Source organism: Schistocerca piceifrons, chromosome 1, assembly GCF_021461385.2.
Source record: "Schistocerca piceifrons isolate TAMUIC-IGC-003096 chromosome 1, iqSchPice1.1, whole genome shotgun sequence".
NCBI classification, from domain to species: Eukaryota; Metazoa; Arthropoda; class Insecta; order Orthoptera; family Acrididae; genus Schistocerca; species Schistocerca piceifrons.
Window position 1 is genome coordinate 598,332,872 of NC_060138.1, and position 27,197 is coordinate 598,360,068.

The window sequence follows — 27,197 nt, forward strand, 5'->3', positions numbered from 1 at the left end:
TGGGGACTTGGTTGAGAGTTTTTGGTCATAGGCATTTTTGTGGCAACTTGCCTCTGTAAATGCATTCAGAAATTAATTATGCATGTTAACATTCCAATAAACTGTGTAGTATTTGGACATCTTTTGTTGCATTATACCTCCATTTTACCCTCCATATGTAGCAAACCCATGATATCCACTTGTTTTCTTCAGTGAGGAGCACCATTCTCACATTGGTGATGCCAGTCGAACATCCCCCCTCCCCTCCAGGCCTAGTTCCACACCGCAATGCAACTGGCCACCCCAAGTGGCTGCTGATGTCTCATTCCTCACCCACTTGGAGGCAGGAGAATACGTCCTGGAGGTACCAGGAGGTACTCATAACAGGCTGCATCTGTGCACACTGAGTGACTGCCAATGAAACGTTCCCCCCCACCACTGGAGTAGGGCTCACCACACTAGGCTGCATGCATGGTGGAGTGCACTACTCTACCATTCCAGTGCTGATGTAGTGAGTGAAGTGCCATTTCACAGTTGAGTTTGTCCTGGCTTACCACTATGTTCAGTTTTGCCCAGGCCAGTAACCCTCATCTATGAGCCCTTGTGATCTATAATTGCATATGGTCAGGTTCCGCACTTGTCTCAGTCACTACACGCCACTTGCAAGGACTGTCACCTCCCTGGTGCACACCCCCTCTCTCATTCCCCAGCTGGCCTGTGCCGCCGCCGCCCACTAGCTCCCTTTCAACTCCCGTGACTACTGGCTGCAGTTCACTTCTGTGGAGGCAATATTCCCAGGCTTCTTGATTAGCAGCAGCTCTACACAATACGCCTTAACAGCTATGTAGTTTGAGTCTTTGGTTGCTGCAGAACCGTGTGACATCATCTTGAGCCAGCCACAGTCAGGCAGATTTGGTACCCTGAAACAGCAGCTGACACTGCAGCTGGTCACAATGCAAATTCAGCCCACATCTGCACTATTTTCATCAGTGGAATGTGGTGATATGTGGCCCTTGCAACTCCTCCAGCACCTCTGCACACTTACTGAGTTTACAGTCATTCCTGGTATGCTGCTGCTTATGAACTGGTTCATGCATCTGTCTGCCACAGTCTGCCCAGTGTTAGCCATGCACAACTATACGAACATACATTGGTATGACCTCTGCTATGATGGACAGCGTCTTCGAGTACCTAAACCCACACACAGTATCCCACATGTACAGTCCATATCAGCACCCATGCCCTCCCTATCCCATGAACCCTGCTGACCTCCTCATTGAATTTCCTCTCCTCACTCTCCCTTCCAGGAGCCGCTGGGAGCTACACCATGATATGTTGCACTACATCATAATTATGCCAAGCCCTCCAGTTTTTTTATGCTTCCTCTGCCTACCACCTGGTAAGTGAAGAGCCATACATGTTGAAATAAAGGAAGTGATCACTACCAGTGAGCACCACCCCTCAAAAAGCCCATGAGCCTCTGCCCTACAACATGTCCCAAGAAAAGAAGGCAGTTGGTACCCAAGCAGTGACTTTCAGGCCTTCAAACTCAAGATGATCTCCAACCAGTAGCCAGTGCCCTCTTGCACAGCCACAGTGATAATGTGCCTGATGCAACAATCTTCAGCAAGATGGTCTGCACAGAAACATTTACTCAGATTCTTATTGTCCCAGAGAACATGGAGAAGATGGGAATAATCACCCCCTTCAGTCCTTTCAGAATATCAGTAGCTGCTCAAACAATTTTATGGAGTATATGGGCAGCATACTCAACCCCTGTCATTCCATGGCTGAGTTGTACTTGTAGTTTAGTAACAACATAGTTCTGACCTTTTCTTTCAACACCAACAAAATTGAAATTAGTATTATTAGCACACAGCCCAACAACTTTTTCTTGTAGACCATTTTCTCTGAGGCAATCTGTTAAATAGTCATTCACATTTGTCAATGTTTTTCCAGGCAATGATTTTAATTACAATATTCTTACCTTTACGCAAGTTCTGTAATAAAGAAACTAACCAGGAGAGGAAAACTCTTAATCTCTTTGTGGTTAGATGCATCAGTTAGAAGTGAAATAAAAGTCACCTTTCCTGAGTCTCATTCGAACGTGGATAAAAGCTTGAGGAGCTAACACATTCATAATTATGGCCTTGGTTTTTGTACGTACACATGCAAGATGTTACTTGAGAATCTTGATGTACAGTCATAGACCTAAAGCTATGATTGTGCTGGACTGTGTAAGGACCAATCAAATGAAAACAAGACAGATGGAAAAAAAGTAAGTAAGCTGTTTATTACTTCAAAAGTAATCCCACCGTGATACAAGACAGGCAATGGTTCCTTAGAAAAATGTTTGTAGTTGCCTACAGAACAACGATTGTATCCCAGCATGCAGCTCTTTGTCTGAAGCAAATTGACAGTCAAAAATTTCTTCCTTCAGAGTTCGAAAAAAAAATACTAAATAAATAAAAATTTTAAAAAAGAAATCTCTTAAGGAGACATCAGGACTGTATGTTACTTCCCAGCAACACTTCTGCAGTGTACTCAAAACACTCTTTGCAATATGTGGCAGTTTTAGAAATGACATCAGCCTCTGTATTCTATGATGTCACACTGCTGAGGGCTGGATCTACTGCACAGTACTTGACCTTGCTGAGTATGCACAGTGCTTGACCTTGCTGGGTATATAATGGGTTGAAACTTCCTGGTAGATTTAAACTGTGTGCCGGACCAAGACTCGAACTCGGGACCTTTGCCTTTCACGGGCAAGTGCTCTACCATCTGAGCTACTCAGGCATGTCTCATGCCCCATCCTCACAGTTTCACTTCTGCCAGTACCTCGTCTCCTACCTTCCAAACTTCACAGAAGTTCTCCTCCAAATCTTGCAGAACTAGCACTCCTGGAAGAAAGGATATTGTGGATACATGGCTTAGCCGCAGCCTGAGGGTGATTCCAGAATGAGATCTTCACTCTGTAGCAGAGTGTGCATTGATATGAAACATCCTGGCAGATCAAAACTGTGTGCCGCACTGAGACTCAAACTCGGGACCTTTGCCTTTTGCAGGCAAGTGCTCTGCTATCTGAGCTACCCAAGCACTACTTATGAATCTCCCTCACACCTTTACTTCTGCCAGTACCTTATCTCTTACCTTCCAGACTTCACAGAAGCTCTGCTGCGAACCATGTAGAACTAGCGCTCCTGGAAAAAAAGATATTGCGGAGACATGGCTTAGCCACAGCCTGTGGGAAGGAGATGAGGTACTGGCAAAAGTAAAGCTGTGAAGGCAGGGCATAAGTTGTGCTTGGATAGCTCAGATGGTAGAGCACTTGCCGAAAAAGACAAAGGTCCTGAATTCGAGTCTCGGTCTGGCATACAGTTTTAATCTGCCAGGAAGATTCATATCAGTGCACAGTGTGCTGTAGAGTGAAAATTTCTGGTTTCTTGTGTGTGTGTGTGTGTGTGTGTGTGTGTGTGTGTGTGTGTGTGTCTGTGTATGTGTGTGTGTTCTTTTTAAGCTGTGATTGTTTAGCACATAAACATACTCTGCTGCACATTGTACACAGTGACAAAACTCAGTTACTTTCAGTGGTAGTCCGATACAAAATACACAGTTCACTCACCTGTAATTTTATTACAGTCCTTCAAGAGGATGTAGGTACTGAGAAAAATGTCAATATCGTGTTATCAGCATCATCAGAATTACTGACTCATTAAATTACAGTACTCTTGTATTTATAATCAACTCATATTAGTGTACTTACAGCAGAATTTTAAAGCTGTGTGAAGTACATTAGAGTTTTAACATTTTGCACATTATTAAATGATGACTTAATTTTCATTAGTAATACATTAATGTTTTGTGTTTTCAGATGTTTTGAATTTGAAGCAACTTTTCCCCAAGACTCAATGCTGACAATTCAGATATTTGATTGGGACCTGGTTGGCTCAGATGATTTAATTGGAGAGACAAGGATTGACCTAGAAAACAGGTTTTATAGCAGACATAGAGCAACGTGTGGCATTGCTCAAAAATATGAGGAGTAAGTAATTTTCATATTCACTTAGATTCGGATATACTCTATCGATCAAAAGTGTCTGGACACCTGTTAGTAGATATTAATATGGTGTGTGTCCACACTTCACCTTCACAAAGGCTCGAACTCAGCTGGGAACATGTACAATTGAGTGTTTGAATATCTGTGGAGTAATGGCGGCCCATTTGACCTCAGAAACCAGAGAAAGTAATGGTGTTGAACCCTGGGATATGGATTGAAGTTGACATTCCAGCTCATCTCAGAAGTGTTCGATTGCTTTCCAGCCTGAACACTGGGAAGGCTAGTCCATTTTGGGAATTTTATTGTGTACAAATCATTACCTCACAGATGATGATTTGTGACAGGGTGCAGTGTCAAGCTGTCACAGACATTTTATGGTCTCCTAACTGCTCCTCTACTGCACTTGGTACACAATGCTGTAAAATATCTTCAGATCCTTCCACATTTAGAATGTCCTTAAATTCATTAAGGGGACCACACCTAACCATGGGAAATATCCCAATACTGTAACAACACCCTCTACATACTTCTCTGTTGGCATTACACGTGATGGTAGGTAACGTTCTCAAGGCACCTTTCAGTTGAGTTGCCACAGCGTATAGTGTGATTCATGACTCCAAATCACTGGATTCCAGTAATCCACTGTCCAGTGGCATTGTTCTTTGCACCACTTCAAGCATAACTTAGTGCTGACTACAGAACTGTGTGTCTTACAAGGAACTGCTCGACCATTGTAAATAATTGTTTTTAACACACAGCCATTGTACTAAATGAACTGCTGGTAGAACTTTGGAACTCAAGAGTGTTCCTTCTGCAAATTTCATGCAATTTTTTTTACAACTGCCCCCTGAAATGTTCGATGATCCCTGTCTGTAAGGACAAGGTCTTCCTTGTCTTGGCTTAGCTGTGGTTGTTCTGTCTTGTTTCCACTTTACAATTAGTCCACCAAGAGTCGATGTAAGCAGTTTTAGAAGGGTTTGAATGTATTTCCAGATGCAGTAAAGCCTCACAGGGGAGGGTCAGGGCTACATGATAAGTGCCTGAGACCTCTGAAACATACTGTGGGTTAAAATTAACTTACTTTTTTTACCAATTACCTTTTTCTTTACTGTGTTCTCCATATTAACCATTTATAAATAACTTAACAAATGATTACTGGTGATTTTCTCTGTGCACAACATTGACATTAGTATGTGGATCTCGTTTATCTATACACAAGTTCTACTAACCTCAGATAGTCACCAATTTGTCTGGGTTCCCTGAGCATGCAGAAATCTTATTAATTGTTGCATTTTCCTTGGAGAAGCTGGAAATTTTTATGAATACCAACAATTATTTTACGTATTAATGCTATTCAAATAAAATCTATCACTTTTGGATTTTAATTATTCTTGTATATTTTTTTGAAGTATATGTTTCTTAATTTTTGTTCAGTATTGTGAAAAAAATAGTTTCTACTCACCATATAGCGGACACACTGAGTTACAGATAGGTATAAGAAAAAGGCTGTCAGAAAGTGAGGTTTCAGCCAACAAAGCATTCATTGGAGCTAAAATGTACACACACATGACTGCAATCTCTTATCTGCTGAGGCCTCAGTAGCCAGTGACTGCAGTCATTTGTGTGTGAGTTTCATGTGTGTGTGTGTGTGTGTGTGTGTGTGTGTGTGTGTGTGTGTGTGTGTGTGTGTGTGTGTTTGGGTGGGTGTGTATGTTGTATTCCTGTTGAAGTCCCTGTTCTGTTGAAACTTCCTGGCAGATTAAAACTTTGTGCCAGACAGAGATTTGAACTCAGGACCTTTGCCTTTCGTAGGCAAGAGCTCTACTGACTGAGCTGCCCAAGCATGAGTCACAACCCATCCTCACAGCTTCAATTCTGCCAGTGCCTTGTCTCCTACCTTCCACACTTCACAGAAGCTCTTCTGTGAACCTTGCAGAACTAGCACCCGGCTTCAGTTCCCGGCATTGCCAGGGGGGATGATGGGTGCACTCAGCCTCGTGAGGCCAACTGAGGACTAATTAGTAGTGGCTCTAAGGTCAAGAAACCCAACAGTGATCAGGAGAGCAGTATGCTGACCACATGCCCCTCCATACTGCATCTGATGACTACTTTCAGAGGACGATATGGTGGTCAGTTGGGCGTGATTGGCCAAGACATAGAACTTTACCTTTACTTTACCATAACTGCCTATATGATGATGTCATTATTTCATTTTAATTTTTTTTTAGGGAAATAGGAAATATAAACATAGTATTTGTGAACTAGATTAGTGTATTCCTGTATTTACATATGTTGTTTTTGTTACTAGCTAATGAATATGGTTTTTCTCATAATAGGTATGGTTACAATCAGTGGAGGGATCCAATGAAACCAACACAAATATTAGCCAAACTGTGTAAGGATGGCAAAATTGATAGTCCTTCATACAGTCCAGGAAAAGTCAAGGTGGGACGGCAAGTTTTCTGCCTTCAGTCCGAAGATCCAGATGTTAATATGAGCACAAGAGGTAAACAAAATATTTTTTGTAACTATAGGCTGTCCGTCTTGAGCTGACTGCAATCTAATTAAAAGGAATTACATCAGACATGTTTCACTTTTATTTAGAAAGTATCTTCCGTGATTATTCTGTAAATTGGGTACATCATTTTGTATTTGTTTGTTTTACGCTGAAAACAGCATTTTCTTTATAAAGTTAGTCTACAAGTTACTTATGGTGTTCCCTTACATATTCTGCTCCTTCCCTCCTTGCTAACAGCAGTTAATGTCGAAAGGCTTCATTTCACATTTGCACATTGCAGTTTTTGGCATTCTGCAGTATTCCCTGCACTGCATTATTTCCCTTCACTTTCTTAAACTATTTCTCATTCCATGTTTATGTCTGTTTGTTTGTAATGTAATTTTTTGTAATGAATGTGGTGGATTGTTTCCTCTTCATTTTTAGTAGAACAATGCAGCTCCTTTATTATTTGAAATTATATTAGGGGGAGCACACTTCATTACATTGCTCCAAGAAATTTTATAATGTTACTACAATATCTTTTTTACTGTATTTAAGAGATTTCTTCCTTTAGCTATGTACATGATAATGTTATCAAGGTTTTACTGTTACTGCATATAATGGAAATATTAAACTTTAATAATAATATGTTTAGAAAGTCAGTACCAGCCAAGAAAAAATATCATAATACTGTCAAAAAACTTCAGAAGTGAAAATACATTAACAATCCTCTGTAGTCAAAAGTTGATTGAACATGAAATAAGGAGATTAAAATAATTATGGAGGAAACTATCCACCATGCACAAACTATTCTGAAAACACAGCTTATATGATTTTTATATGTGTTTTAAATAATAAGAGAAATTATTTGGAAATTACTCCAGATCGAAAAGCAACATCCAAGCATGACTTAGCCACGTAACATATATTTTGCAATCACAGCTCCATACAGGCAAGAAGTGCTGGAAAACACAAATTCATTACCTATCTCATTAAACACATAGTAAACAATCATAACATTGCGGAGTACACAGGCAGAGATGAGTCAGATAACAGCAAACTGAGGCAGATGCAGTCACCAGGTGGCATTTCGTTTGGCCCATACAGATGCCCAAGTGACCGGTCTGCAATACGGGCAGGGTTCCTGCCATAGGCACCTTCAGCAGATGTGTGCAACACTACACATACCAGTACATTTGTACTATTCATTTGCATATGAACTGCCATATAGTGGTAGCACCTGGATGGCTGGTGCAGGGGTTGGTGTGGCTGAAATGGGTAGGAGTTGGGCAGTGTCATAATGGAAGGTTCCTCAAAGTCATTGAGGACCACTGATAGTTCATGTGCTGGATCCAGAGCTTCTTGCAAAGGCCCATAGATGTTTAGAAGTGGAGACACCACTGTTGAATGCAGTGGGTCTGGTGATTAAGCCTTCAGTGAAGCCAGATTGATGTCCATTCACATGTACCACAATTCATGGAAGTAAGGGACATGTGGCTATCCTCCAAGACAAAGAAGTGGAGAAAGCTGTTAGGTGGCTGAGGCAGAGGAAATGCTGGTCTCTTTGACAAAAGAGGCCACTATCCAGAGTGCCACAACTGGAACTACTGGTTGTGGTATCAGTGCAGCATCCCATATAGTGTGGATGCTAACACCACCTGGTGCCCCTGTTGTTCTGGTACAGACTCCTGGGTGTACTGTGGATACCACCCAAATGTGCACGCATAAATTGGGGCATCCACACATACTTTGTTACTTAGTTACTTAGTTGTTAGTTACTTGTTCCATAGATCAGATTCACAATATATGATGTGGAATGTGTCACCAGAACAAAAACAGAACACTTGTATACAAGTAAATAAAAATAATGTTTACTTATTTACTTTCCTATCTTAAATAATTAATTATCTCTACTCAAGAATTCTTCTATGTTATAGAAGGAGTTGTTAAGGGGAAATATCCTCTTTAAATTACTTTTAAAACATTTCTGCTGTCTGTCAGTAGATTGTCAAAGAGTTTTGTAACAGAATATTTCACCCCCTTCTTTGCCAAAGTTAGATTCGTTAGAGAGTAATGCAGACTGTGTTTCCTTCTAGTGCTATGCTGCTCTCAAACTTAGATGAATTGTTGACAATAAATTTCAAAACTGAATGAATGTACTGTGAAACTGTGGTTAACATACCCAGATGCTTACAGAGTTACCTGCAAGATGTATGTGTGTGAACTTCACACATAATTCTGATTACTTTCTTTTGTACAATGAATAATTTTTGCACAAGTGAGAAGTAATCCCAGAATATTATCTCATAAGACATCAGTGAATTGAAAATATACAAAATATGTCAACTTACCGACTTCTATATCCCAAAAGCTACCAATTATTATGGCAAAAGTAGCCAAAATTAAATGTTTTAGCAAATCTACTATGTGGTTTTTCCAGTTTAAATGTTCATCAATATTTATGCCTAAGAACTTAATAATGCTTTGTTGGGATACTATATCAACAGGATGTGTGACATTTTTGGCAGCACATAATTGATTGAAATCTGTTTTTTTCAAAGTCTAAAGCTAGCTCATTTGTGCAAAACTATCAAGTAACTTCCACAAAAATGTCATTTACTGTTTTCTTTGTTGATGCTTCTTTGTTAGGTTTCACAACAATGCTTGTATCAACTGCAGGCAGGACTAATTCTGCCTCTTGATTCAAATAAAATAGCAGATCATTAATAAAAAGCAAGAACAGTCGTGTGCCAATGATTGAACCCTAGGGGACTTTCACTGTAATATCACCCCATGCAGATGATGTAGTGTCCTTCTTTACATTACTCTAATAGCCTGAGTTACCTCCCCACATCCTGTTTCTAAAATAAGAGCCAAACCAGGCATTTGCTGAACTACTTATCCCAGAATGTTATCATTGATGCAATCAAATGCCATTGATAAGTCACAGAAGATCCCAACTGGTGATGTTTCATTATTCAGATTTTATCATGTGCTCAGTAAACGTATAAATAGGTGAATAAGTAAAATGATCCTTTTGAAAATAATGACATGGCTGCATCTGCTGTAAGCTCACAGCAGGGTCCGTTGTTGATCACCAGCATGTGGGTGCACCCTCTATGGCGAAGAGTCACTGTAAGCTTACCACTGTGGCTGCCATTGTTGTCAGAAGGAGGCAGATAACTTATGGGAAATAGGAGAAGTAGTTCACTATGATTAACTAGCATGTCAGCGGTGAGGCTAGGTGTCCTGAACTGGAAAGATAGGGACCAGGGAGAACTCCGAATATTATAACAATCCCCATAGCCCATAAGTTCAAGATGCCATCTTTCACTGAAATTAAAAATGAGATAGTGAGACTCACTTCATCTGTTGGAAAATCAACAGTGTCCTGTGTCAAGAGGAGACAAACACAACAGGGTAAGGGTCTATTAATTGTTGGCAGTTCAAAAGTGTGGTGAATAATGGTACCCCTTCCAGAATTGGCAACAAGATATGAGAAGGAACACCAGGTACACCCAGTGTGTATGACTCAGAGCCTCATCATTGAGGGAACGGAGTGCAACAAATAGTAGAGAGTGGTACATTTCGAACAAAGGATGCCGGTTGTCTGGTCTCTGAGGTCATACTTGGGTCGTTACGGTGACTGGCAGGGAAGACTGAGATGTCTAGCCTTGCACGTGAAATTCCAACAAAGCTTGCAATTTGCAACATTGTCCCCACGAATGATCATTGCCTCCCGGTTGTAAGGTGAGTGGCAGGACTGAACCACAGAGCTCACAGGTTCTAGACTAGTGCCATAAGTTTAAAAACTGTAGAGTCCTCCTAAGTGAGTCAGGTGTGCATTACACATCAGAGGCCACTATGCAGATAGCTGACTGTGTGTGAGGCACATACAAGGTGTCTTTACAGCTGTATCATATCCAAAGAAATGTCCCCTAAAGGTAATAAAATGCCAAAGCACTTGCTTTTGAAAAGCTGTGGGGCTCTCATTATATGAGGGTTGAATGAAAAGTAATGCCTCCACCTAAGCATCTCTAAACTTACTTGCCCCATGACGCACAGTACTCACATCAACACAATCACCCTAAACTGCTTTCATTCTCTGATGAATCTCCTTTGGGGGTGACACCTTTTGCTGTCAAGAATTCAATGACTGCACATTGCTTAAAATGCATTGACTGATCATCTGTGTAGTTTTCCATCTTTTAACTGTAACAACACAGCCATTAAATGCTAAGGCCTCCTACCAACTGGAGCTGTAGAGAAGAGGCTACAGAACAAGCCAGTACCTGCCGCATACCAATGCTGCCAGCTGTTGAAGACTTATGAAGGTGGAGGCATTACTTTTCAGTCAACCTCTGTACTAGGTACAAAAAGGTGGTTAATATCCAAAACTGATAGCTGTGAGATATTTGGGGAAAACTTAAGCATATATCAAAAGAATAAGCTAATGGTAAATGTAGATGGAGTATTTGTCACAGTAGATGAGAAACTCAAATCCACCAAGATAGAAATTGATACTACATGTGAAATCATCCCAGCAAGAGTCAGTGTCAAAGGCTGACAAACTTACAATTGGATCCTTCTATTGAACACACCAGACTCACCTTAAGAGAAAACCTAAGTTGACTAGTATATAATTTCCTTAATTGTACTGTCATCATTAGAGGAGACTATAATCATCCAACAGTCTGTTGGGAAAATCACAGTTTTGTAAATGGTATGCATGACAAGATGTTCTGTGTAATATTACTGAATGCAACCTCTGGGGAATACCTAGAATAGATTGTTCATAAGTCCACTCATGATGGAAATATACAGTCGAAGCACATTAATGTGACCACCATATCTGTTTGATTTCAAAGTACAGTAACCACTAAAACACAGCACATGGCAGCACTAGCAGTGGAGGGTGTATAAAGCGTGTTGGGGGAATGTGGAAAACAGTGCAGTATTGTTGTAATGTGGAAATGGATTAATTTATGTGACTTCCAAAAGGGCATGATCATAGGCTTTTTGGCCAAGAAATGAAGCATTTTCTAAATGGCTAAGTCTGTAAACTGTTCATGTGCCACCACAGTTAAAGTATTCCATCAATGGCAATATGGCACTACCCAAAACTGGCACTGAGACAACAGTGGTACACCATTGGCCATAGATGAAATGAGTAAATGATAGCTGTTGAGATGTATATGGGCAAGTAGACATGCAACAGTTTAGCAGCTGACTGTGTTGCTGTGTATGGACCTCTGCAGCAGGCATGCTGACTGCTAATCACCAGTGACAAAGGCTGGAATTTGCATGCTAATACTGCTGCTGGATGACCACTGAGAGGCAACAGTTGGTTTGTCCTCTGCATCATGGCATCTGTTAGGAGGACAATGCAATGTGTCACACAGCTCACTTAGAGAAAGCTTTTAACAATGTTGACTGGAATACTCTCTTTCAAATTCTGAAGGTGGCAGGGGTAAAATACAGGGAGCAAAAGGCTATTTACAGTTTGTACAGAAATCAGATGGCAGTTATAAGAGTCGAGGGACACGAAAGGGAAGCAGTGTTTGGGAAGGGAGTGAGACAGGGTTGTAGCCTCTCCCCGATGTTATTCAATCTCTATATTGAGCAAGCAGTAATGGAAACAAAAGAAAAATTTGGAGTAGGTATTAAAATCCATGAAGAAGAAATAAAAACTTTGAGGTTCGCTGATGACATTGTAATTCTGTCAGAGACAGCAAAAGACTTGGAAGAGCAGTTGAACGGAATGGACAGTACCTTGAAAGGAGGATATAAGATGAACATCAACAAAAGCAAAACGAGGATAATGGAATGTACTCGAATTAAATCGGGTAACGCTGAGGGAATTAGATTAGGAAATGAGACACTTAAGGTAGTAAAGGAGTTTTGTTATTTGGGGAGCAAAATAACTGATGATGGTTGAAGTAGAGAGGATATAAAAAGTAGACTGGCAATGACAAGGAAAGCGTTTCTGAAGAAGAGAAATTTGTTAACATCGAGTGTAGATTTAAGTGTCAGGAAGTCATTTCTGAAAGTATTTGTATGGAGTGTAGCCATGTATGGAAGTGAAACATGGACAATAAATGGTTTGGACAAGAAGAGAATAGAAGCTTTTGAAATGTGGTGCTGCAGAAGGATGCTGAAGATTAGATGGGTAGATCACATAACTAATGAGAAGGTACTGAATAGGATTGGGGAGAAGAGAAGTTTGTGGCACAACTTGACTAGAAGAAGGGATCGATTGGTAGGACATGTTCTGAGGCATCAAGGGATCACCAATTTAGTATTGGAGGGCAGCGTGGAGGGTAAAAATCGTAGAGGGAGACCAAGAGATGAATACACTAAGCAGATTCAGAAGGATGTTGGCTGCAGTAGGTACTGGGAGATGAAGAAGCTTGCACAGGATAGAGTAGCATGGAGAGCTGCATCAAACCAGTCTCAGGACTGAAGACCACAACAACAATAACAAAAAGAAGTAGGAAGATTTATATTTTTAACTAACTACATTGTATCTCAATAGGGAACTCAGTACTTTTATCTCTTGATAGCAGAATGTACAGAACTTTGCATGAGGTTCACAAGAATAGTGCAGTTGACAGATACGTACCTAGTAGAACAGTTCATGATGGGATAGGCCCTTTATGTTATACAGTCACTATAAACAAACTTCTAAAGAAACACAGAATACTGAGTAATGGGTGTAAAGCATAACACAGGGATAGAGATAGGGTCATCCTGAATTAAACATATTTGCTGTCAAGAAGGCAATGCTTGAACCCTTCAACAACTATCATAGCAGAATACTGTTGTACGATTTGTCTCACAAAAGAGAATATAGTAGACAATGGTAAGACAGCTTGTCCTGAAAATACAGCATGAAGTATGCTTGATATATTTCCCAAGTTCTGGTGCCTTGTTATAGGCTGAAAGGCTGAGATAGCTGACAGTATCTGCTGATTCTGCTGCTTCTGCTGCAATTGTAGCCTTTATAGTGGTGAACTAGTGAAGGATTTGAGGGATAACAGATGCTGTTTTCATTGTTGTTCCTTTGAAGAAATTAAGCACATAATTAGCTGATGTTGCTGGTTTAGCTGTGCTGCCAAAGATAAATAAATCTGGCATCCAGGACAGTGTGTGATGATACAAAATTGCACCTCCTCATCGCCAATGTTATAACCTTCTCTTTCACTCACAACATTTATTTAACATAAATAAATATTTCCTAAAGAAAATGTGATTGCCACAAAACCCTCTTTTTACACTTTTCAGTTGACTGACCCAAAAAGTGTAAAATGCAGCACTGTGTAAAATACAGGAAGCAAAAGTTTTTCGTGAAACCAAATTAAAAAGATATTCGTGTTCTAATGTGAGAGTTATTCTTGATAATAATTATAAAATTATGGTAAATAAAACTTGGAACACAATATTGGTTAACCCATTTAAGTTGGTGTTCTTGATAAAGAGAGAACAATAGACACGGAATCTATAGCTTGTTGCAGACAAGGTCACTAAGTTCATGGACATCCAGGGGGAGACAGAAGATGAAAATTGTCATGTTATGGAGCATCTTCAAAAGGAATGTATACATCTGATATCAGGTCATACCAACTTAAGACTGTGTGCCTAGTATGGATTAGCATATTTCATGCGAAAGTAACAATGATTTGTGAGAGCCCATTATAGAGAAGCTGTCTTCAAAAGTGGTGTTTATTTGTATAAATGACTGTAAAATTAAATTAAAGCTGTTGTAATACAACACAATGAACAGAAGGAAGGTTGCTACTAGAGTCACTGTCGTCCGATCGTGATTATCATTAAGGCAGTGACTCAGCATACTTTCCCACTCTTCCAAACACTGTCAAACTATACAGGTGGTTGTGACCCAATATGCTAACAATGGAAATTTTCTTACCATTCCAACACAATATTACATGATCATTCTGCATGTAATCTGTGTTTTCTGCTTTGTTCCAAGGTTGACTTTGAGCAGGAATATGATGCACTTTTTACAGAAATTAATTGAAAATCAATGTTAAATGTCAGTAAAACATCAATGAAAAATTGAAATGCCAGAAATTTTAACATGTAACATTAATGATGGGGAAGTGTTGAATTGAGAGAATAGGATTTGTGTTGGGACTGACCAAAATGAATATAAAAAGCAGGAAAATGGAAAATGTGAGGACATAAAAGTGGGGTTTTATTGTACTCAATTAGTCCATGAACCAAGCAGGACAGTTCAAGGGGAAACTACAATAAAAGTTATTCAGAGATTGTTGCAAAGTAGAAGAATAATGTCCAAGCATGACTTCACTCAATAACATGAATTTCATTATAAACTTAACTCCAACACACCCTCAGTGATATCTAACTCATAACACCAAGTGCTGATAAGATGTGGAAACCACAAGTTCATCATGATCCACCACACTAAACACATAGTAAACAGATCATAGTGTATGGAATCCACAGCAGAGGTCAGTCCGATAACAGCAAACTGATGTAGGGACAGCCACAGAGCAGCTTTTTATTCAGCACAAAATGGATGCTCAAGTGATCAGTCTGCAATAATGGCCATGTTCCTGCCATAGGCACTCTCAATGGACACGTATGGCCTTACACCTATTGATATGTCAGTAACATTGATTTTCACATCCAGCAGGGGTATTAAATCAACAATATGCCAGTTTCAGAAATATCAGTACTACAAAGTAGATACTGCTTCTCTACAACTTCCTGATATAGTTTCTGTACCACAGACTATATGTGTCATCTTAAGCAATTCTACATCTTAACCAGCATACCTATCCTCCCACCATGTTATAAACATCTGACTATGAAGAACAACTTGCAGATGTGGAACTGGTGTAGGTGTCAAAAGTGGAGCATCTGTCAGAAACTGTTTGTTAAACTGCAGTTATCTCTCATAGTTTGCTTACACTCAAGTTAATGTTGTAAAATTGACAGAAAAGCTGCTACTTTGAAGAACAGCTAGAATTTACCCACTAAAATTAAACAGCTAACACCTGCTGTTTATCTGCTGCCACGAACTTAACTCCAACACACCCTCAGTGATATCTAACTCATAACACCAAGTGCTGATAATTGATGCTCTGAGTTAAATATTAGTGTAGGCATATTGGTGTTAAGCTAGTGGTAGTACATAAACAAACAAAGTGGATTTAAGCACAGGCTCATCAGCAGGTATTGAAACACTAAGGTTCACTAATGGAAAGTTTCTGTAGCAAAACTGTACCAATAATTTTACCAACACCCATGAATATCTTCACCTGAAGTGATTTTAGTATGCAAATCATGAACACTGAGAAATAATGATAATCACCTGGAATTTTCTGCTTTTGACATATAAATACAATAATAGTTGTAGTGCAGTTTAGTATATTCTGCAGAAGTAGCCATCAATGGCTGTTTCTGTTTGTTGATGTATAAATTGGTTTGCTGCTCATCTTTAAGCACCATAATCCATAATGGGATTTATGAACACAACATGTGAATGAATGAACTGAATTAATGTATGTTGATGCCAATATAAAAAGTCAAAACTGTGTTGTCTGCATTTCTTCAAGGAATGGAAGAACATATGGCATTGGCAGTGTTACATAGATGGCATGAGTTTCCTCGTATTGGTTGTCAGCTGGTACCAGAACACATTGAAACCAGGCCTTTGTATCATGTGGACAAGCCTGGTATAGAACAGGTAATAATGCAGCAGCTTTGAACAAAGATAGATCTCATTTTTCTAGCAATAATTTGATTCTTTATTAGTTGTCTTAGTAGTTCATTATGGCCAATGCCATTGCCGCTGTGGTAACACCAGTTCTCATCATATCACAGAAGTTAAGCACTGTCTGGCTGAGCTAGCACTTGGGTAGGTAACCATCCAGTCCGCCGAGCACTGTTGGCTAGTGGGGAGCACCCAGCCCTTGTGAGGCAAACTGAGGAGCTATTTAACTGAAAAGTAGTGGCTCTGGTCTCGGAAACTGACATAAGGCCGGCAGAGTGGTGTGCTGACTACATCCCCCTCCATATCCACATCCAGTGATGCCTGTGAGCTAAGGATGACATGACGGCCAGTCCGAACCATTGGGCCTTCATGGCCTGTTCGGCAGGAGCTTTTTAGTTTAGTTCAGTATTTCATTACACCTTTTGGAAGCATTTTTGTCACTTGTTTTTAAATCATACAAAAGCTTTAAAATGTTGACTTTAGTTGATAAGAGATCTGATGATTGTTGTTGATGGAAGAAGATTTCACAGTACAAGTATTTTAAGTTTTTGGGGTTTTCTTGTCTGAAGAAGACACTAGACATTGTGTGTGTGTGTGTGTGTGTGTGTGTGTGTGTGTGTGTGTGTTTCTAAATGAGATGAAGGACTTTTGTTTGATAGCTTAATAATATGTAACAGCCAACTGTTAAATGTGCCTGTCTGCCACTCAGTGCCTATCCTAATTTGTATAGTTACCATTATTCCATCCCAAATTTTCTATTGTTTGATTAGCCATTCCAGAACTTAGTTTTGTATACTGTCTATGGTTTCTCAGGTATATGGCAAAAAACTGCATAGATGAATCACTTGTATCTTAATGACATACCATTAAATATCAGCTCCCTGTCAGTTCTGTTCACAGATGATATTTCTGTGTTAGCTGAAAGTCAGAATTCATAAAAAATTTCTGAGTCATTGCTCAGTACCCTCAGTGCCTTATAAACTTGGTTTCAGCTAAATGGGTTCCATCTAAACATATCTCAGACCCACATGATGGAGTTAAAAAGCAAACATTCAAAATGTGAGTAGATTAAGATTATTCATATCAATCAGGTTATGTAAGGAGCCGACTCAGTCAGATTCTTAAGACTTGATCAGGATAAAAATGTGAGCTGGCAGGCACACATTGGCTATCTGGCAAACAAATTGAGTGGTTTTGCTTGTGTAGTGCAAATATTATAAACTGCAGCTGACATGGACACAAAAAAGTAACATATACACTATGTGATCAAAAGTGTCCGACACCTGACTGAAAATGACTTACAAGTTTGAGGTGCCCCCATCAGTAATGCTGGAATTCAAAATGGTGTTGGCCCACCCTTACCCTTGATGACAGCTTCCACTCTCACAAGCATATGTTCAATCAGGTGCTGGAAGGTTTCTTGGGGAATGGCAGCCCATTCTTCATGGAGTGCTGCACTGAGGAGAGGTATCAGTGTCAGTCGGTGAGGCCTGGCATGAAGTCGGCATTCCAAAACAATCGAAAGGTGTTCTATAGGATTCAGGTCAGGACTATGTGCAGGCCAGTACATTACAGGGATGTTATTTACATGTAACCACTCCATCACAGGCCGTGCCTTATGAACAGGTGCTTGATTGTGTTGAAAGACACAATGGCCATCTCTGAATTGCTCTTCAACAGTAGGAAGCAAGAAGGTGCTTCAAACATCAGTGTAGGCATGTGCTATGATAGTGCCATTCAAAACAACAAGGGGTGCAAGCCCTCTCCATGAAAAATATGACCACACCATAACACCACTGTTTTACTGTTAGCACTACACATGCTGGCAGATAATGTTCACCAAGCATTCGCAATACCCACACCCTGCCTTCAGATTGCCACATTGTGTACCATGATTCATCACTTCACACAACATTTTTTCACTGTTCAATCGTCCGATGTTTACACTTTTTACACCAAGTGAGGCATTACTTTGCATTTACTGGTGTGATGTGTGGCTTATGAGCAGCTGGTTGACCATAAAATTCAAGTTTTCTCACCTCCCACCTAATTTTCATAGTACTTGCAGTGGATCCTGATGCAGTTTGCAATTCCTGTGTGGTGGTCTGGATAGATGTCTGCCTATTAGACATTACAACCCTCTTCAAATGTCGGCAGTCTCTGTCAGTCAACAGATGAGGGCGGCCTGTACACTTTTGTGCTGTACATGTCCCTTTGTGTTTCCACTTCACTATCACATTGGAAACAGTGAACCTAGGGATGTTTAGAAGTATGGAAATCTCATGTACAGATGTATGACAGAAGTGATACCCAATCACCTGACCATGTTTGAGTCCGTGAGTTCTGCGGAGCACCCCATTCTGCTTTCTCACACTGTCTAATGACTACTGAGGATGCTGATATGAACTATCTGGCAGTAGGTGGCAGCACAATGCACCTAATATGAGAAATGTATGTTTTTGGAGGTGTATGGGTACTTTTGATCACATAGTGTACAAACTAATTTGAATCCATTATTAAACATGGTACTGTTTTTTGGGGTAACTTGGCAAAGCATGGTGCACTGACACTGACAGGCACTCATTGGACAAATTCATGCTAGAGGAACTGGAAATTTCATCTGGTTACAAAGCGTTATATACCCCAAGAATTATCCTTTTAGTGTTATTTTTTTAACTATTAGTGTAAAACTCATTGTAATTGTATTTAAAATTTTTCTCATCTCCTGTAAGCAAACAAAATGTATTGTAAATGTACATAATTAGATGAATAAACCACAGTTCTCCTGATATCATATGCCTTTATCAATTTTAGGATTCATTTTTGGTTTACCGAGGTGACTATTTTTGTCAGATGCGTAAATGTATCCATTGTCTTTATCTTCAAGTAGACAATGTTTTACATGTAACAGCTGCCTAACTCTTTCAGTCATGTTTATACCTTTCCTAAAGCCATACTGACTCTATAAGCAGCACGTGCCTCAAAAAGTTTTGATTTCCTCCTTGAGATATAATGCTGCTGCCTGTTGATCTGTTTTAACTATCATATGAATCTTCCTGCATGTATTAGTTGCCCATTATACTTTAGTAATAACTGTTGCTATAGTTTCCTTATATACACTGATTTCAGTTTCAATGTGGACATCCTCATAGAGGTCAAATTTGTTTGTTGCCATTAGATTTAATGTATTTCTGTCATGATTGGTGTAATCTATCCCCTCTTTTCTGCTTGCAGCTATTGTCCACAATAAGCAACATCTTCTCTGAAAAATTTGAGAGGAGTGAAGATTACAATAAAGTTTCTAGTTCACTTAGCTTTTCATGTAGAGTTGACTCCAGTTCTTCTTGTCTAGGGGTCTGATTCTTGAAGCTGAAAATTTCACATTTTAGGTCCTCGTGGTTGGATTGATCTAAATAAATTTGGCTTTGCTAAGATCACAAAAGGTAGCCTGAGCAAAATTTTTCCTTCATAAGTATTAAACACTTTTTTAATCAGGGGGTCAATGGCATGGACATGATGTGACTTACCAAACGAAAGTGCTGGCATGTCGACAGACACACAAACAAACACAAACATACGCACAAAATTCAAGCTTTCGCAACCAACAGTTGCTTCGTCAGGAAAGAGGGAAGGAGAGGGAAAGACGAAAGGATGTGGGTTTTAAGGGAGAGGGTAAGGAGTCATTCCAATCCTGGGAGCGGAAAGACTTACCTCAGGGGGAAGAAAGGACAGGTATACACCCGCACACACACACACACATATCCATCTGCACATGCACAGACACAAGCAGACATTTGTAAAGGCAAAGAGTTTGGGCAGAGATGTCAGTCGAGGCGGAAGTACAGAGGCAAAGATGTTGTTGAATGACAGGTGAGGTATGAGCGGCGGCAACTTGAAATTAGCGGAGGTTGAGGCCTGTTGGGTAACAAGAAGAGAGGATATACTGAAGGGCAAGTTCCCATCTCCGGAGTTCTGACAGGTTGGTGTTAGTGGAAAGTATCCAGATAACACGGACAGTGTAACACTGTGCCAAGATGTGCTGGCCGTGCACCAAGGCGTGTTTAGCCACAGGGTGATCCTCATTACCAACAAATACTGTCTGCCTGTGTCCATTCATGCGAATGGACAGTTTGTTGCTGGTCATTCCCACATAGAAAGCTTCACAGTGTAGGCAGGTCAGTTGGTAAATCACATGGGTGCTTTCACACGTGGCTCTGCCTTTGATCGTGTACACCTTCCGGGTTACAGGAATGGAGTAGGTGGTGGTGGGAGGGTGCATGGGACAGGTTTTACACTGGGGGTGGTTACAAGGGTAGGAGCCAGAGGGTAGGGAAGGTGGTTTGGGGATTTCATAGGGATGAACCAAGAGGTTATGAAGGTTAGGTGGATGGCGGAAAAACACTCTTGGTGGAGTGGGGAGGATTTCATGAAGGATGGATCTCATTTCAGGGCAGGATTTGAGGAAGTCATATCCCTGCTGGAGAGCCACATTCAGAGTCTGATCCAGTCCCGGAAAGTATCCTGTCACAAGTGGGGCACTTTTGGGGTTCTTCTGTACCAAAGGTCCACACTCAGTCCTGTCGATGATGCTGCAGATGGTGAGCTGTGCTTTCATCCCGCTAGTGAGACTGGCAGTCTTCACCAAATTAGATAGCCGCCGGAAGCCAGAGAGGATTTCCTCCGATCCAAAGTGACACACATCATTGGTGCCGACATGAGTGACCACATGCAGATGGGTGTACCCTGTACCCTTCATGGCATCCAGAAGGACTCTTTCCACATCTGGAATGATGTCACCATCAATCACTATACTATATTTCTTCCACTGAGGACTAAGAAAGAAATTTAGTAAAGTCTCAAGTTTCTTAAAAAATATTAGTGTACTTCTGTCTGGTGATCTATAACGAGATACAATAGCAATTTTTAAATGAACCAGATATACACTTCAAAATGTATCTCATTGCACATAAATCCTAGAGCTAGTTCATTACTACAATTTATTAATTCTTTCTTGATGTAAATTGATACACCCCCATGAATATGCTGCTCTGTGCTAAAGCTGTTTGCTAAGTGGAAATCATCTAGTACATGAAAGATATTTAATTTCCTTTACACCAGTGCTCACTTAAGCATAATGCATCAAATAAGTTCCCCCCATGAACCATGGACCTTGCCATTGGTGGGGAGGCTTGTGTGCCTCAGCGATACAGATGGCCATACCGTAGGTGCAATCACAACGGAGGGGTATCTGTTGAGAGACCAGACAAACATGTGGTTCCTGAAGAGGGGCAGCAGCCTTTCCAGTAGTTGCAAGGGCAACAATCTGGATGATTGACTGATCTGGCCCTGTAACAATAACCAAAACGGCCTTGCTGTGCTGGTACTGCGAATGACTGAAAGCAAGGGGAACTACAGCTGTAATTTTTCCCAAGGGCATGCAGCTTTACTGTACAGTTAAATGATGATGGCGTCCTCTTGGGTAAAATATTCTGGAGATAAAATAGTCCCCCATTCGGATCTCCGGGTAGGGACTACTCAAGAGGACATCGTTATCAGGAGAAAGAAAACTGGTGTTCTATGGATCGGAGCGTGGAATGTCAGATCCCTTAATCGAGCAGGTAGGTTAGAAAATTTAAGAAGGGAAATGGATAGGTTAAAGTTAGATATAGTGGGAATTAGTGAAGTTCAGTGGCAGGAGGAACAAGACTTTTGGTCAGGTGAATACAGGGTTATAAATACAAAATCAAATAGGGGTAATGCAGGAGTAGGTTTAATAATGAATAAAAAAAATAGGAGTGCGGGTAAGCTACTACAAACAGCACAGTGAACACATTATTGTGGCCAAGATAGACATGAAGCCCACCCCTACTACAGTAGTACAAGTTTATATGCCAACTAGCTCCACAGATGATGAAGAAATTGATGAAATGTATGATGAGATAAAAGAAATTATTCAGGTAGTGAAGGGGGACGAAAATTTAATAGTCATGGTGACTGGAATTCGAGAGTAGGAAAAGGGAGAGAAGGAAACATAGTAGGTGAATATGGATTGGGGGTAAGAAATGAAAGAGGAAGCTGTCTGGTAGAATTTTGCACAGAGAATCATAAAAGAAGGTTGAATACATGGAAGAATCCCGGAGATATTAAAAGGTATCAGATAGATTATATAATGGTAAGACAGAGATTTAGGAACCAGGTTTTAAATTGTAAGACATTTCTAGGGACAGATGTGGATTCTGACCACAATCTATTGGTTATGAACTGTAGATTAAAACTGAAGAAACTGCAAAAATGTGGGATTTTAAGGAGATGGGACCTGGATAAACTAAAAGAACCAGAGGTTGTACAGAGATTCAGGGAGAACATAAGGGAGCAATTGACAGGAATGGGGGAAATAAATACAGTAGAAGAAGAATGGGTAGCTTTGAGGGATGAAGTAGTGAAGGCAGCAGAGGATCAAGTAGGTAAAAAGACGAGGGCTAGTAGAAATCCTTGGGTAACAGAATAAATATTGAATTTAATTGATGAAAGGAGAAAATATAAAAATGCAGTAAAAGAAGCAGGCAAAAAGGAATACAAACGTCTCAAAAATGAGATTGACAGGAAGTGCAAAATGGCTAAGCAGTGATGGCTAGAGGACAAATGTAAGGATGTAGAGGCTTATGTCACTAGGAGTAAGACAGATACTGCCTACAGGAAAATTAAAGAGACCTTTGGAGAAAAGAGAAGCACTTGTATGAATATCAAGAGCTCAGATGGAAACCCAGTTCTAAGCAAAGAAGGGAAAGCAGAAAGGTGGAAAAAATATATAGATGGTCTATACTAGGACGATGTACTTGAGAACAATATTATGGAAATGGAAGAGGCTGTAGATGAAGATGAAATGGGAGATACGATACTGCGTGAAGAGTTTGACAGAGCACTGAAAGACCTAAGTTGAAACGAGGCCTTGGGAGTAGATAACATTGCATTAGAACTACTGACGGCCTTGGGAGAGCCAGTCCTGACAAAACTCTACCATCTGGTGAGCAAGATGTATGAGACAGGCAAAATACCCTCAGACTTCAAGAAGAATATAATAACTCCAATCCCAAAGAAAGCAGGTGTTGACAGATGTGAAAATTACCAAACTATCAGTTTAATAAATCACAGCTGCAAAATACTAACACGAATTCTTTACAGACGAATGGAATAACTGGTAGAAGCTGACCTCGGGGAAGATCAGTTTGGATTCCATAGAAATATTGGAACACGTGAGGCAATACTGACCTTACAACTTATCTTAGAAGAAAGATTAAGGAAAGGCAAACCTAAGTTTCTAGCATTTGTAGGCTTAGAGAAAGCTTTTGACAATGTTGACTGGAATACTCTCTCTCAAATTCTAAAGGTGGCAAAGGTAAAATGCAGGGAGTGAAAGGCTATTTACAATTTGTACAGAAACCAGATGGCAGTTATAAGAGTCAAGGGGCATGAAAGGGAAGCAGTAGTTGGGAAGGGAGTGAGACAGGGTTGTAGCCTCTCCCCAATGTTATTCAATCTGTATATTGAGCAAGCAGTAAAGGAAACAAAAGAAAAATTTGGAGTAGGAATTAAAATCCATGGAGAAGAAATAAAAACTTTGAGGTCCACTGATGACATTGTAATTCTGTCAGAGACAGCAAAGGACTTGGAAGAGCAGTTGAACAGGATGGACAGTGTCTTGAAAGGAGGATATAAGATGAACATCAACAAAAGCAAAACGAGGATAATGGAATGTAGTCGAATTAAGTCTGGTGATGCTGAGGGAATTAGATTAGGAAATGAGACACTTAAAGTAGTAAAAGAGTTTTGCTATTTGGGGAGCAAAATAACTGATGATGGTCGAAGTAGAGAGGACATAAAATGTAGACTAGCAATGGCAAGGAAAGCGTTTCTGAAGAAGAGAAATTTGTTAACATCGAGTATAGATTTAAGTGTCAGGAAGTCGTTTCTGAAAGTATTCGTATGGAGTGTAGCCATGTATGGAAGTGAAACATGGATGATAAATAGTTTAGACAAGAAGAGAATAGAAGCTTTCGAAATGTGGTGCTACAGAAGAATGCTGAAGATTAGATGGGTAGATCACATAACTAATGAGGATGTATTGAATAGAATTGGGGAGAAGAGGAGTTTGTGGCACAACTTGACGAGAAGAAGGGACCGGTTGGTAGGACATGTTCTGAGGCATCAAGGGATCACAAATTTAGTATTGGAGGGTAGCGTGGAGGGTAAAAATCGTAGAGGGAGAACTAGAGATGAATACACTAAGCAGATTCAGAAGGATGTAGGTTGCAGTAGGTACTGGGAGATGAAGAAACTTGCACAGGATAGGGTAGCATGGAGAGCTGCATCAAACCAGTCTCAGGACTGAAGACCACAACAAACAAAAACAAGTTCTCATTTGCAAATTCGTTTAAAATTACATGTTTTCCAATTATACTTTCAATATTGAGATAACCTATCTTGAGAGACAAAGTTGGTGAGTATTTTTTTTTGTGGGGGCAATCGTCATTACTGATATATTTCTCTCTAGTGTTAGCGACATTTATTATATTATTCTTAACTTTAATCTGGTCATCCAGTGTGAATCTGGGCAAACCTGTTAGTCTCAGCCCTTCTTTGCTACCTCTAAAAAAGAGTTTTCCCTAAATCTGAGTGGTATTGACTCAGAGCTATCAATTTTTGCTATGCCTAACTCATTGGCTACTTCTATGATTTCATTACTCCCATACTTCTTTCCAAGTTGATTCAGATGGAGACCATGAGCAGTGTGGAATCTTGTACCTAAGTTAGTTATGTTTACAAAACCGACATTTTTAAAGTATTTACAAATTTTCTTCATTTCTTCATTTACTCTTCTCACTTCAACATTCACACAAGACCAGGATGGAAGATCATGCCGACATGGTATTTAAAAGATGAGGATTTTTGTATTTTGTAGTTCCTGCAGTTTCTTCTTTAATAATAATAAGAAGTCTTTTCCTTCATTTCTTGCTACATCATTTGCTCCAGCCAGAAAAACTGCCAGTTCCATAGCTTCTGCTGATGGAGAACCTGCTACATCTTTAAATTTTGCACTAGGTTTTATTGTGGCTGAGATATGGTGGCTTGAATTGTTCTCAACTATATCCCTTAATTTCCTTCCTTGACTGTCTGCATATAAATGTATTTTCACAGGCCTCTAGGTCTGAAATTGCAGCTTGCTTTCTTGGGGTTTTTGGTTTCATTATTTCTATTGACAGTTGACTTAATATTTTCACTGCACCCATTATTCACTTCACTTCTATTGACAGTTGATGTAATATTGTTGCTACACAAATTACTCGGTTCACTTTCATTAACCTTTCTTGTGTTAAGCACCTTGACTTGTGAGTCTACTTTAATGTTTTTTCCTGTAACATCAACATGCTCAAGGACACTAAATCTGTTTTCCAAGGGTGGGAAGTTTACACAGTCTCTACCGGGTTTTGTGACAGGAAGAGCCTGCTATTGTCTTTGTAGGCAGTCTACCGGCCTACATTAATTGCTTGGTTCTGTGTACAGGATGCTAACCTCTTCTTGGGAGATTTATTTAATGGTTTTCGGAACAGGAACAGCAGCATCACATGGAATTTGAATATCTCCTTGTTGGAGTTCAGAAGCAGTAGTGCTTTCAGAAAGAGTTACTGTAGCATTTGATGATTGAGAATGTTCTGTATGAGCTTCAAGAGCATCATTGTTACTATCTACATTGAGCACTTCAAATATGTTTGCTAGTGGGATATTTGCGGCCCTTCTTAGTATATTGGTAGGCCTACACGTCTTACACTTCCACATTTTTGTAAATTTCTCATTTCCTTTCAATGAGCAGTCCACCTTTGCGCATCGAAAGTGATATTTTGTTTCACAATTTACACATGCTATACCACATTTAGTGGTTTACCCGCATTTTTTCAGTTGGTAAAATATTTGTTACCAGCAGTTCTAGTATCATCATCAATTACAAGATCGCTGTTTGTTTTATACTCACATTGACAGTTACTGGTATATTTGTATTTCAAGCTGTGTGCCTCTTCTAACAGCATAGCAATAATTTTGACTTTGCAGTTGCTCTTCTGTAGTCCTTTGTCTAGGCCAAATTCATTACACCTCCTGCAACACCATAGTTTTTGTCTTGGATCTGCCTTTACACACGTGAAATGGTATACAGTTTTACAGTTTATGCATGTTATGCCCTTCATGGCGCTCGATTTGCAGAAGCAAACTCTTTGTATTGGCTCTCGTGATTTGTAAGACAAGGTACTAGCTCCATGTGCGATTTCAGTTTCGCAATTTTGGGCCACCCCATGTCTTCCTTCCAAAACTTTTTTAATAACAAAACACGCGATACACATATCATCATGATATACATCAAAGTTTTTACATGTTAAACACTTTTTAATGTTTATGTTGAGTTTATTCTGGTAACTAACACAACCACAATTTACACTCGGCGCCATCTTGTATTGGTTCACAGGCTGGTGGGCAGATGGTAGTAAGTGCTTTTCCTCAGGAAAGCATTTAATATTGTTTGGCAGGACATACTGCCATGACCATCACTTCCAACACTGAAATTTTCTCAGTTAATTGTTGGATGAGTAAAGTTTCCTTCATTAATGACGATGTGACTGGAAAATGTGCTGGCAAGCTTAGACTTTTTGAAAAATGTTGTGACAGGAAGGGACTTTGGGGATTAATAGAAGGACCCATTTATAAGTTTATGCATCCCCATGATACTGACTCTTGCATAAACAACCTTGCAAGCTGCTTTAGCTTTCATTCCAGTGGATTTGAATTTCTTTTCCAACTGGGATGAATACATTATCTTCATTTATCATTAGCCTATCCTTCTTATGTACATGTAGATT

General features: G+C 39.9%; 1 protein-coding gene across 1 annotated transcript in view; it reads left to right on the forward strand.

Annotated features, from left to right (window-relative positions):
- LOC124755559 (otoferlin-like) overlaps positions 1–27,197 on the forward strand; it is a 461,140-nt gene that overhangs the window by 360,356 nt on the left and 73,587 nt on the right. The window contains exons 30-32 of the mRNA XM_047249045.1: positions 3,851–4,021; positions 6,373–6,542; positions 16,136–16,266. Of these exons, the coding sequence (XP_047105001.1) occupies positions 3,851–4,021; positions 6,373–6,542; positions 16,136–16,266 (472 nt within the window). The remainder of the gene's footprint in view (positions 1–3,850; positions 4,022–6,372; positions 6,543–16,135; positions 16,267–27,197) is intronic.